The sequence below is a fragment of the Panthera leo genome, chromosome B4 (genome assembly GCF_018350215.1).
Source record: "Panthera leo isolate Ple1 chromosome B4, P.leo_Ple1_pat1.1, whole genome shotgun sequence".
Lineage (NCBI taxonomy): Eukaryota > Metazoa > Chordata > Mammalia > Carnivora > Felidae > Panthera > Panthera leo.
This window is the reverse complement of record NC_056685.1, coordinates 121102342-121115958: the sequence shown is the minus strand read 5'-3', so window position 1 is coordinate 121115958 and position 13617 is coordinate 121102342. Positions and strand designations below refer to the sequence as shown.

The 13617-nt window shown below is 35.1% G+C and overlaps 1 protein-coding gene across 1 annotated transcript in view; it reads left to right on the top strand.

Annotated features, from left to right (window-relative positions):
* The window catches only part of SLC5A8 (solute carrier family 5 member 8), a 53306-nt gene that overhangs the window by 3744 nt on the left and 35945 nt on the right, over nt 1–13617 (top strand). Inside the window, exons 2-6 of the mRNA XM_042944660.1 lie at nt 1494–1559; nt 3700–3751; nt 8326–8393; nt 9414–9568; nt 12234–12374. Of these exons, the coding sequence (XP_042800594.1) occupies nt 1494–1559; nt 3700–3751; nt 8326–8393; nt 9414–9568; nt 12234–12374 (482 nt within the window). The remainder of the gene's footprint in view (nt 1–1493; nt 1560–3699; nt 3752–8325; nt 8394–9413; nt 9569–12233; nt 12375–13617) is intronic.

Sequence of the window (13617 nt, the reverse complement as noted above, 5' to 3'; positions counted from 1 at the left end):
AAGTAAGAGGGGAAAGAATTAGTACTGTGATCCTCATTTTCAAGAGGAGGAGCCTAAGATTTCCAGTGACTTCCCCGAGCTTGTGGAGTCATGATTGGGACTGGGTCAAGGGCTGGAACTCCTCCACAAAACTATGCTGTGCTGTGTGTTTTTTACCTGTTAGTTGTTTTTTGAAGGTCCTACCATGCGTCAGTGCCACCCACTCACTCTGAGTCTTAGAGACATGGTCAGTTTGCCTATTTATTTGGAATAATGTAGTGGTTCCCTGCCAAGATTTCGGCATCAAATGGTTCTAGACTTGCATTGTGGCTGTGAGAATTGTTAGGTTGCAACTTTGGTGTTCTCTCTGAACCCCAGTGCCCTCTGCTCTGACTGGTAGTACTGGCCTCTGGGAATTGTTGGAAGGACAGTGTATATAGCAAGCACTCTATAACTGTCACCTGTGTTTATGGAGCAAAAATATCTCGTGTCCTTGCCTCTGATTATTACTTAATGTCAATTTTTCCTTCCTCTTTCTTTTCTCCTGCTCTATGAAAAGACTTGTTTTCAGCTTTAAAATTCTCTCTACATGAGTAATATTCAAGTTAAAGAATGAGAACCTAGCTTTCTTCCAGCTCTAAAATTCTATGACTCTAACTCTATAATATATTATGACATATACTATAGGAGATAAGCAGATTATATTTTAAGATGTCAAGGAAAGTAGGAAGAATTGGCAGTTGTTCATTGGCCCCGAATGGAAACTGACATAGACTGATTTAAATAAAAAATAATTTATTTGGGAGGATACAGGGGTAGCCCATCAGAGAGTGAAAAGATGAGCAAAGAGGCTGTGAAAAGGATGGAAGCCAGGATGGCCTCTTCAGGCCACTGTCAGGATCAGTCCTCTTTTGCTCCAGCCATTTTCTGTCTTTATATTATGCCTCTAAGATTTAAGTATCCATTGGAGAGAAGCTGATTGCCTGAACTTGGGTCATATGACCATCCCTTGGTCAGAAGAGGCAGGGCACCTTGATAGGCAGTTCCATCACAATTGCCTGCAGTGGGAAAGGTTGATTCCAAAATGGATCAGGGAAATATCTAAAGTACATACCAAGACAAAGGGGAGAATGGCACTTTGCTCATTCTATAAATGCAGAATATAATCCACTTATATATATTCTTGAAAAGTCAAAACTAGGGATGGAGAACAGATCAGTGATTGCCAAGGTTTAGGGGTAGGGGGAGAGTTTGACTACAAAGGAACAACATAACGGAGTTTTCTGGTGGTGATGGAATTGTCCTGTATGTATTAGAACCTAATGGCCTGCACTTTAAAACAAGAGTTAATTTTGCCGTATATATATATAAAAAGAGTAGTAAAGTAGGAATACAGAATACAAATCTTATGAGGTTGCTTTAAATTTCTAACCCCTTTACTTCTTGAGCAGCTGATGTTTCACAACAGTATAAAGTTTTCACATATTAACCATTTTTCACTTTTTTGGAAACAGTATTTAGAGCTTCGATTTAACAAATATGTTCGTCTCTGTGGAACAGTCCTCTTCATTGTTCTAACGGTAAGTTACTCTCCATTAGTTTGTTTTACCTTTTGTCATCTGAAATGTTTGAACTAAGGCATCTGGGCCAAGCTTATCTGGTAAATGAATGAAACATAAGAAAGAGATGTTGAAAATAGGAGACAAAAAAGCAAAAACACTTGCTGTTATACAGCATCAACTCTTAAGATCATTAAACCGTGTTTCAGCAAATGCCCCACTTCTTGGAAAACAGAGTGTTTCAAGTGAATGCTAAGTATTACATTAATCAACTAACAGTCATGTTGCTTCAGGAGCACATGCTTTTTCCTCTCCCACCTCTGCTTCTGCCCACCAAAGTGACTGAGATGTCATCATTACTGAAATGACAAAGATATTTGAAGGAGCTGTAGGAGCTGATGGTAGGAATTGTAACAAAGGGAAAACAAGTAGTATGTTTCATAGTGTTTTGCAACTTGTTGAGTACAGGTTTGTAAAAATTAACTGACATAGGAAGACACTAGGAAATAATTTCATTTGCTTGAAAGCATGCTCACAAAAGTGAATCAGTGCTCTCTTTTAAAAAGCAGAAACTTATGCCCTAATTGAAGTGGTCATCGAGTATAAAACAACAGAACTATGCACTCGAGTTTTTAAAGCCAAGTACAAGTCAGGTAATATAAGTAAATGCAAATATAGATTTACTGATTGACACAAATGGAAAGCAAAGATTTGCCAAGCAGTGAATGACAGAGAACACTTCCCAGTCTTCATCCAGGTTGCTGGAGGCTTGTCATGATTATTGTCACATCATTTATATCGATCTTCCTCTTGACAGGTAAATGCTTTTTGGAGGGATGGGTTTGTTAATGGAGATCTGGGAAGGAGTTTTCATTCTCATCCCTATTGGTAATTCAATTCTCCAATCACAAACAACCCTAAGCATTTGCTATAGCATAACAGAGTGCCTTTGTAAATTATTTAACTTGACTCCATTTTTTATCTCTGTAAATTGCATAACTTAGATTGGTCCTTAACACTTCCAGTGTAAAAGGAAGGAGCCCTTTGGGGTCTGGTAGAGATTCCGACAAAGAATTGAGGCCAGTATCTTGCATTTACCAACTGTTTAGTTCCTCTTTGGATCATTTTTAGAAATGCCTACAGAGATGAAAAGTGGGGAACAAGTGTCAAGAAGGTGGCCTGTGGTCACGTTTTCAAATTTTCAAGTTGGTCCGGATAATGACTGTGGAAAGTTCATTACTACAAAAAGAGGAAAGCTTTACCATCTCCCTCTTGAAGGACTTACTTCCATTGACCTATCCATGTAGTATAATCAAACATTCAAATACTACATAATATGGCTTTTTTCATCATTTGTCTTTATAGAGTAAACATGGAATCATAGAGAATCATAGAACCATATGTTTTTATAAAGTAAATCACATAGAATATATATGAATATACAGGATACGATATACAGTATTTGAAAAATCTAATGCAGTGAAAATAATATCCTGAGAAAAAAAGACCACATTTATCATACTACTGTGCCCCAGATTCATAAATATTTGTTAGATATATGAATGAAAAATAATATAGAATATCAAAAAGATGGAATATAGTTTTTGTTGGCTTTCAGGGTTTTTTTAAGTTCAAATTTATAGTTTTGTTTAATTAATTAGCATGCAAACTTTTTGAAACCAGTTTCCAAAATTATTACTGTTTTTCCCAATTAAGTATGCAGTGATTAACAATAGTTTGAAGTATGAATGAGGAACCATCTTTTTTTTTTTTAGGTTTGTATTTTTTCTTTCCTTTTAATTGTTTAGATCGAGGAAAATTGATTTCAAGCTTCAGTTGATGGATCAATGACTATCTGCACTGAGCACCATGTGAAAAGTCCATATTTTTACTTTATTTATTTTTATTTTTTATTTTTTATTTTTTTATTTTTTTATTTTTGAGAAGTCTGTATTTTTAACAAAATTGGCCATAAAAGATTTCTGTAATCTATGACCACATCACAAACGGTAAAGAATCAGCTTCACTTAACTAACATTTTCAAGTTACAGATTTTATCATGTATACTGAAACTACTGTTTTAATTCATAATTGAGTTTATAAAAAATTAATATTTTATTTTATAATTCATACAGTATATTTGGTTTTCTTTTTCCCCTAGATTCTCTATACTGGAATTGTTATTTATGCCCCTGCCCTGGCTTTGAATCAAGGTACATTTTAGAGTTAACAATTATGTCACCACATTTGGGGGCTCATTTTTAAATAGACTTTATTCTCTCCTTGGGGAGGGGGGAAGATGGAAGAATGCCTCCAGTAACGTGCATCAACTTGAGGGGAGCAAGATGGCTTTAAGTGTTTACTCTCACAGCTTCTTTGAGTTCCTGGGTCAATAGCTCCAAAAGATCTATGATTAATAGGAGGGCAGACCTCACTGAGGAGTGAATCTTGGATGTACCAACCAGCCACGCTCCATTCCTTCAGAATGAACGCCCCCTGTAGTCTAAGTCATGAATGGCTGCACTTTCTTCCTTGGTAGCTGTAACCAGGAGCCCATAGTCAAGAGGCTTCTGTGTTACTCAGCTCAGTTCCATCATGAAATCTGGCAGGGAGAGAAACTTTTCTTCTTCCCATTTCTAACATGGTCCATAATTCAAGAGAGGGAGATTTGTGTGACTTGAAATATCAAATCTTTCCTAGTGACACAATGAAAGATGGCTATAGTATCCTTTTAAACAAATGTATGAAGATGGTGCTGATCAACAAACTACCCTTTGGATTTGGGCAGATAAAAGCCATGGAACTGGAATAGTTTACTGAACCAAAGATGCCTGTTAGTTAGTCTTATCTGCAAAAGGCTTTCGGGGAACCCCATATCCTTTGAATTCTTATCAATCAGATGTGAATTTATCTCTAAAACTGCCTTGTAAAATGGACAAGTGGACTTTGATGGGAAAAATGTGATGCGGTTCCTGTGAGTTAATATAAAATGGAAGAACCCTGCTAAATCCACACTCTCATTTCTTGATTTCATGATAGACAGATAGTAATTATAACCTAAGTTTATAAAGTATAACTATCATTACAAAGAAGAATTCCATGATATAATGTGCTCTTGAATTCTGAATGACAGGCATGTTCCATGTCAATATTACCAACATCATGAGTAGGTCGATTTCATGTATAAAGAGCTGACTATAAGCTTCATAAGTTACCTATTGGCCTTAAGTGTAACTAAAGATGTTGGCTTTAGGGTTTTAAAGTACAGTTATGGCAGTAAGAGAGTACTGCTTTCCATCTGTGAAGAAATTGAGGACTCAGATCTTATCAGGTTATTGTGCCATTCACTAGGAATTAGGACCTGAGACTGCATTTTGACCGCTTGAATATCAATTGTGTATTTTACTGTGACCAAAGCAGTATATACCAGCATAAGTATAGTACTGGCTGTGCAACAGATGCTGCAGAGAAACTTGTTTAACTGAAATGGATCTTAACATTCTTTGGGTCTGATCATTTTCTTTTTACTTTTTTTTTAAAATTATAGAAAAACTCAAACATATACTAGAAAAAAGAGAATAGCATAGTAAACTCTAGTGTATCTTTAACTCCACTAAAAATGATCAACTCTTGGTTTAATTCACTCCGTTTCACTCACTAGATTATTTTCCTGTAAATCTGAGATATTTTGTCATTTCATCTGAATTCAGGGTCTTTTAAAAATAGGGATATGCTTTTTTTTTTCTCCACTGAGGTAAAATTGACATATAACATTGTATTATACTATAATGATTCAATATTAGTATGTATTGCAAAATGACCACCACAATGTCTAGTTGACATCTGTCTCCATACATAGTTAAAAAATTTCTTTTTCTTGTGATGAGAGCAAATTGGTATTTATTCTCTTAGCAACTTTCAAATATGCATTATAGGATTATTAACTATAGTCACCATGGTGTACATTACACCTCCAGGACTTACGTATTTTATAACTGGAAGTTTGTACCAGCATGTGTTTTGCAAATACAACTATACCATTTTCATATCTAAAATATTAAAATCATTTTTTTATATCATCAATATGAAGTCAGTGTTCAGATATCCCTGATTTTCCCCCCTTTTTATCGTATTTCATCATATGCATCTCCAAAATCTGTTTATCCATTCTCTTATTGATGGGCATTGGATTGTTTCCAGTTTTAGGCTACTCTGAATTAGAGCTTCTAAGATCATTCTTGTTCAGGTTTTGTTTTGTCTTGCTTTGTATTTGTTACAACCTCAAAGCAGAATGTGACTTGAGCACTACTTTTTCACTCACAAAACTTGCTGAGTTACTTTTTGAACAGCTTTATAACATACCTACGTAGGCTTGTAATTTTGCTACCTCAAACAATGTTTTTCTTTGGAAAACAAGCTCTATAGATAGTGACTCTCATCAAGTCAGTTCGGTTTAACATACTAGTTTTTAGAGGCCTGTCACATGTAGTAGACAACTACAGGGGATAGAAGATTTAAAAAGTAGATCCTAGAAGGTGAAAGGTATTTGAACCAGTATTTTTCTTTTAAACATCAAGGGATAGCTCAGAACACTTCAGTTACAAAAAGTTTGGTCTTACTAAGGAATCTGCTAGGTAGCCAAACACTTCAGACCATGCAGTTAACACTAGGTTACTTACATCTTGCAACAAATGCTACCTTGTCCTGTTAAAATAAGCCAACATGGAACTAGATAGAAAAGGAAAACTAGCTGGGTTTTAGTTCCTACTTATCACAGCATCACCCTCAGAAAGTGGTTCTTGTCCTGCCATACAGATTTTTAAAATGTTAACAAAAATGAAGAAAAACATCCTTGAATGTATTATCAGGGGGAATGAAGATAAAGTATTGAATACCTGTACAAGTAATTCTTGGGGCAGCGCTTACTCCAGTTCTTCCATGCGTGACATGTCACCATCCCCCAGGAAGACCAGCATCTCTTTGGTTACAGCAGCATTGCCATCATCAGCAGTGGGGTCATTTTCATCAATAACCAAGACCAAGTTTGATCATCTTGTAGAACCTGTTAGCGTGTGTCTGGGGATTCTCTTTTGACACACGTTTTTATTTCTAGTGGGAGAATACCTGGAAGCAGTATAGGTAAACATACACCTATTATGACCCAGCTCAGGGCAGGTTCATGTACAAAATTTAAGAGAAACTGGCAAATAGTTTTTCAAAATGAATGTACCATTTTACATGCCCACTCCACAATGAATGCATGTCTGAGTTACTCCAGTTGTGCTCCTGCCTTGGCTTTGAATCAAGGTACATTGTAAAGTTACCACATTTGAGGCTAATTTATTATATAGGAAAACAATTGACTTTTGTATATTAACCTTGTGTCCTGCAAACTTGCTATAATCACTAGTTCCAGGAGTTGTTTTTTTTTTTTTAATATCAATGATCATGTCATCTGTGAACAAAGAGAGTTTTATTTCTTCTTTCCCAATATATATACCATTTATTTCCTTTCTTGTACAATGTTGAGAAGAAATAGTGAGAGAGGGCGTCCTTGTCTTGTACCTGATGTTAGTGGGAAAGCTTTGAGTCTCTCACCATTAAATAGAGTGTTAGCTGTAGGATTTTTGTAGACAGCTTTTATCAAGTTGAGAAAGTTCCCTTCTATTCTTAGTTTATTGAGAGTTTTTATCATGAATGGATATTGGATTTTGTCAAATGCTTTTTCTGCATCTTTTGATATGATCATGTGATATTTCTTTTTCAGTCTGTCAATTTGATAGATTCCATTAATTGATTTGAAAATATCAAACGAGCCTTGCATACCGGGGATAAATCCCTCTTGGTCATGGTGTTTAATTCTTTTTATACTTTTTTTGGATTCAATTTGCTGATCCTCAATTTGTTGAAGACTTTTGCATCGGTGTTCCTGGGAAATATTGGTTTGTAGTTTCTTTGTAATGTCTTACCTGGTTTTGGTATTAAGGAAATCCTGGCGTCATAGAGTGAGTTAGGAAGTATTCCCTCTGCTTCTATTCTCTGAAAGAGGTTGTAGACAATTGGTATAATTTCTTCCTTAAATTGTTAGAAGTTACCAGTCAGCCTGCCTCAGCCTAGAGCTTTCTGTTTTGGAAGGTCTTTAATTACTGATTCAATTTCTTTAATAGATATAGACCCATTTAGATAATTTATTTCTTGTTATATGACTTTTGGCCCATTGTGTCTTTCAAGGAATGGGTCTATTTTATCTAGATTATCACATTTGTGGGCAGAGTTGTGATCCTTCCATTTAAAAAGAATACAGTATGCCTCTCCACTTCTTAGGTAAATGGTGGCAAATTATACAACTTTTCTCCTTCTTGGTTCCATCTTAATAACATGCACAACTCATTTCGAGGAGTGGTAGAATAGTGTGTTTACTGAACCATGATGACCAATATTCTATGACCCCATTCAGTCTAGTTAACTTCCTCACAATATCAAGTTGTTTCTTAGCTTCATTACAATAGAAATGCTTTCTCATGTATTTTATTTAGCCAATGTTGGATCTAGAGATGCTGTCTGAGGGTAGAAACTAGGTCCATTTAACTCATCAAGTAAAATTTTAAACTCCACTCGTTTGGGGACATTTTATGAGATTTGGACCTAGTTTTAGGCAAGAGTAGAGAGGTAGGGAGAAGATAGGTGCTCTACAAATGATATAGATTCCTAATGATGATTTTTTGAGAAGTATTTTTATTATACACGTTTCACAGTTACTCATGCGTTTTCTTTTTTCCTTTCACAGTCACAGGATTTGATCTGTGGGGTGCAGTAGTGGCGACAGGTGTGGTCTGCACATTCTACTGCACACTGGTATGTCAAGGACATTATTTCTCTTTTCACTTTATCCGCTTGCTTTGCAAAATGGAAAATTCCAGTAGTTGTGTTCTGCAAACCGCATTGTTCATGTGTAATATCCTACTCTTATCTCCCACAAGTGTAACTTTTTGTAAGAAATATTCAATCTGGGGAAAAATTTGATTCTTTATAGAACATTGATCATAACTGAAACTTCTTTCTTTTATCTGAACCATTGTAGTGGTCCTGAATTTTGTCTTCTGATTCATCTTTACTGTTGCTAAATTATTATAGTTGTGTTCATATTATTCCTAGGCTCCAAAACCTGAGGTAGTTTCTCATTGCCTATAGGTAGGAGTTACAGTCAAAATATATAACATCCATATAGTATGGACACTGGTATTATTATGGATGCTAGTTCTTAGCAGTGGTGCAACTCTCATGGCATCCCTGACATACTAGGTCTTAAGACTTTAGTTGCTGGATCTTCTACAAGATGGGGATCTCCAGGAAGGGATGTTTCAGCCAAGGACAGAGGAACTGGAGAGAGACTCTTGGCAAGTTTTTGGTAGTGACTAGTACAAAATGATTTTAGTACTTCAACAACTGGTATGAGCTTCTATATGCATACTTGATTGGATATCAGCCCTGCCTATGGGATAAAGTCCATGAAAATGCCTCTTGCAATTTGACTCTGAATTTTCTTCCCAACAATCTACCTATACCATTCCACTTTGCTTCAAAATGTATATCTGGCTACACTCAACATGCTATGTACTTTGACTTTTTATGCTTTTACCCATGCTGTTTTCTCTTCTGGGATGACATTTCATCTTTGCCTCTGCTTCTGTCTGAAGGCTTGGCTCAAATCTCACCTTCTCTTGAAGGTTCTCCCAAGCTTACAATCTATGTTGAATGTACCTCTTGGCCCAGATCCATGTTTTCATTATTTTTATCCAACATAGCATATAAGCATGTAGATTATTAATAATGTCTGATAAAAGCATTAATCCTAATATACTTTTCTCCTCAAAGGGTGGTCTTAAAGCAGTTGTCTGGACAGATGTTTTTCAAGTTGGGATCATGGTAGCTGGATTTGCATCTGTGATTATACAGGCTGTAGTGATTCAAGGTGGGATCAGCACTATTCTAAATGATGCCTATAATGGTGGAAGATTGAACTTCTGGAAGTGAGTTGCTGTTTACCTCCTGATCAATAGAATTCTCCTTTTTTTTCTATAAAAATAATCTTTTTATTGAAATAGTAAATTTATAATAGACCTCTAACAAATAGACCTCTAAGAACATAGTACAAAAAATTGAAGCTGACAAGTTAATGTGTGAGGGGTTTCCACCAAGTCTTTAAGGGGTTGAAACAGTCAGTTGGTTAGTTACATGGTACTTAGAATGGTCCTTCTTCCTGAGAAAGGACTGATAGCAAAAGAGTAATTTTCTTCCAGATATTTAAATTTGGAATTGGTTAAAGGGTAGGGTAGGGTAATTAGAGAAGAGATAGTTGGGAAATAAGAAAAGGAAACCTTTCTTAAGAGAAAAACACCAGAAGATCATGCTGCCATTTTCATAGTTTTTTGTTTCAAGCAGCCTAGAGAATTTTTCTATTGATATTGCCCCAACAATATATAGTATATTATTATTATATTTCATAATTGTATGTATGTATTAAATGTTATATAAAATTATATATTATTTCTAGAAAACTTACTAGAAAATTTATGACTAATGTTTCAAGTGTCAGTAGATTGTGTAATATAGCATATCTTAAGCAGTTATTCATGTTTCCTGGAGAAAGACCAGTGGGAAAACTAGACATTTCATCCCAAATATATCACACAACTTAAAACAATATTTAAAATACCTTCCATTGTGGTTCAGTAGTGTCATTCTTGTTATCATGTTCAATGTGGAAAGGGGCTTATTTTGACTTGGACCAGCATATTTCCTCTTTAAGAAGCCCTACTTTGAGACACACAAGCTGAAATCACTGGCAAGAAGAAAAAAAGAAAAGCATTTCTTACTTGGTGGCTCTCTTCTAGTTTTTGAAAATGGCACTAACATTTGAGAAGAGATTTTTCAGAAATTGGACAGGGACAACATATTAATTTTCAGAGATGAGTTGAATTATGACAAATCAATTTCAACTATTTTCTATTATTACTATGACTACTTCAAGATTCAGATTCCAAGGAAGAGCACCTCCAATTGTCCTAGCTTGGGCATGATTCCATACCTTAGTTGGGGCAGAGCAGGACTTTGTATTGACAACCACTTAGACTATTTTATGGGGCAATGGTTGTTTCCCAAAGCATATTTGGGTTGCCATTACTAGAGGATGGGAGAATGGATACCAAGAAGCAGAAACAATCAGTGGCCACGCAGAAGATCTTGATTACTCCCAAATCTCTTCCTAGTAGGCTTAGATTGAGGGGAGAAGGTTTGGAACCAATAATTTTTTCTGCAAGTTAATTGTCACTGTGTATAAAGGCAACCCATATTGCTGCATTGAAGTGACACCTTTTACATTGATGAGAGATTATTGAAAGTAAAAGATTAGACATTTTCATGATGTTTACTTTGGAGCCTGCCAAGCATTAAATAATAAGAAAAGCATTATTGTGTATCCTTGTTATTCAGATATGTTTGAGAATATGGTGGGCAAAATATCTGCTCTGGTGGTGATAAGAGAAGGATTCTGTGTTGGTATTTTCTGTATGATCTATAGTTGTCATATATATTGTATATGGCCTAAAACCACTAAATTGGCTGTTCTAAATCTTGTCTTACTTCCCTCAAGTAGCTCGCTGAGTCCTTTTGGCTCTTGATTTCCATTAGCTAATATAGTAATTGCTTTCTCTGTAGGATAAAGGGTCAACACCCTTGAAACTCTTAAACTTTAATATGAAAGTTAGAGAATGGAATAGAGGCTCTTGTATTTCCATAAGAATGCCAGGATATGTATAAAATTAGAATGCTTTCTTCAACTAATCTTAAATATAAGATTTGAGATGGATTTGCAGAATTTCACAATTTTTAGAAAGTTTCTTTGAAAGCCAATTTTGCAGAAATTTGTCAAGCTCATATTGTATATCATAGATGAATAGAATTATTCCTTCTAAGATAACACATTAAGAAAAGTTAAAAGACATATCAAATGTGGAAGTTGAGCTTTCTTTGTGACAATATTTTGGGCTTAAGTATATGTCATAAAGTGACTTTTCACTATTAGCATTTAGCTTGTGCACACAGCATTTTAAGAAAGGATGATTACACTGACATGGTAATTTTAGAATGCAAAAGCCTTTAAACTGCATTATCTAACTGAGTTCTTGATCTTGAATATAAATTAGAAGTCTGACTGTACATGTGCTAAGAGAAGAATTACGTATGCATTGTATAACAAAAAATTTTGTTAATTTTGTGTTCATTTCAGTACCACATCTATTGCTAGGGTGCACTTAGGAAATTCCCTCTCTTTATTGCTTTCTCTTTTTAGTTTCATATTTTTCTCTAATTACAGCATGGCAGACTTGTCTAAATAACAATTTACTAAAGCTACAGGAGAAAATTTTTATAAAATCTCAGAATAATTAGAACATTCATTTTTCCTCAGTCCCACCCAGAGTTTCCAATTCTCTGAAATTATCCACTTTTATTTCGTGGAACTTAAGCTAGAAATATTTCTACCTTTTTTTATTACTTAATAAATTTGTACATATTTATGTATGTATCCATATTTACATAGATATACATTGCTTGCTTCCAAAAACTATTCTAGGATAATTTTCTATAGTTTTTTTGCTGATAGCTCAGATTTGTTTTCTGTTTCTTTTCATTTAGTTTTAATCCTAACCCTTTGCAAAGACATACATTCTGGACAATTGTTATAGGAGGGACCTTCACATGGACCAGCATCTATGGTGTCAACCAATCCCAAGTGCAGAGATATATTTCCTGTAAAAGCAGATTCCAGGCAAAAATGTAAGTCAAACTATGGTATAGAAATCATTAATAACCATCAGTTGTCTTTATTGAAATTCTTTCATTAGTTACACTTTCCTCAGGTTTAAGTCTTATGTATCATGAAATTCCAAGAGATAAATGATACTTAGTTATAAAAGGATCAAGTAAAACAAAGTGGCACTGTATATTTTAAACCAGATAATTTGAAATATTTACATGAATTATTTACTAAAACAAATACTATCAAATAATGCATTTATTGTGTATCTATTTGTATAAGGAATTATGGAGGATAAAAAATTATAAATATATGGCTCTTATCATGAAGGAGCTTAATATCTAGTTAGGAAGATATATGCAAATATGCAAAAAAGTGAAATAACACTAGAAAAGTCTAACAGTTCCATGGAAGGATAAAATGCTAGAAGAAATGGTCAAGGACATTATATTGCCGGATGTGTTGGTGTGTTTTATTTTCAGACATAGTCATGGATTTATACCTCTGCTCTAACACTTGCTATTTGAGTGATCATGGGAAAGTTACTTAGTCTCCCTGAATCTCAGTTTCTGAACTTACAAAATGAGCATAAGAAATATTATATATTTCATGAGAGGTATTGTAAAATGCTGTGTTCAGCACACACATGGTAGGGGGCCAGTAAATGTGAATTCCATTTTCTATCTCAGATCATAGGATGTGAAAGCAGAGGATGGGTGAGAGATTCCTCTCAAGCAGGCAGATCCTGAGTAATGACCATATGTGGACAGGTAGAGAATAGTGGGAGAGCATTCCAGATAGACATTGATTTGAACATAGCCCAGAAGTCAGAAGGATAACATGATCAGGGAACTCTCAAGCCCATCATGGCTTGAAAAAAGAGTACAAATGGTGGCTGGTTCTTTCTCAGGAAGCCTCAGATCAGTGTGGTGATCACCATTCCCCATGCTGATAAATAAGGCTAACTGGACCCACATGCATTTAGGAACTTAAAAATTCCAAATAGCTTAAGAGTAGCAGCATGATTAAAGTAGGATGAGGAATGGCAATTCTATTTCTATTCAAAGGAAAACATGAAAATATTGTGATGTCACATGTCAGAACTCAATATATTGAGGGTAAATTGGTTTAAACATGATCTGTCTTTGGAACATTCTGTAATAAAAGATCTACAAGAAAATCAGCACAGTAACTGGATATAGAATACCCCAAAAGTGAGCTTAGGGGTTCTGGTATTTTTAGGAACTTTGAAGGAATGTAGTT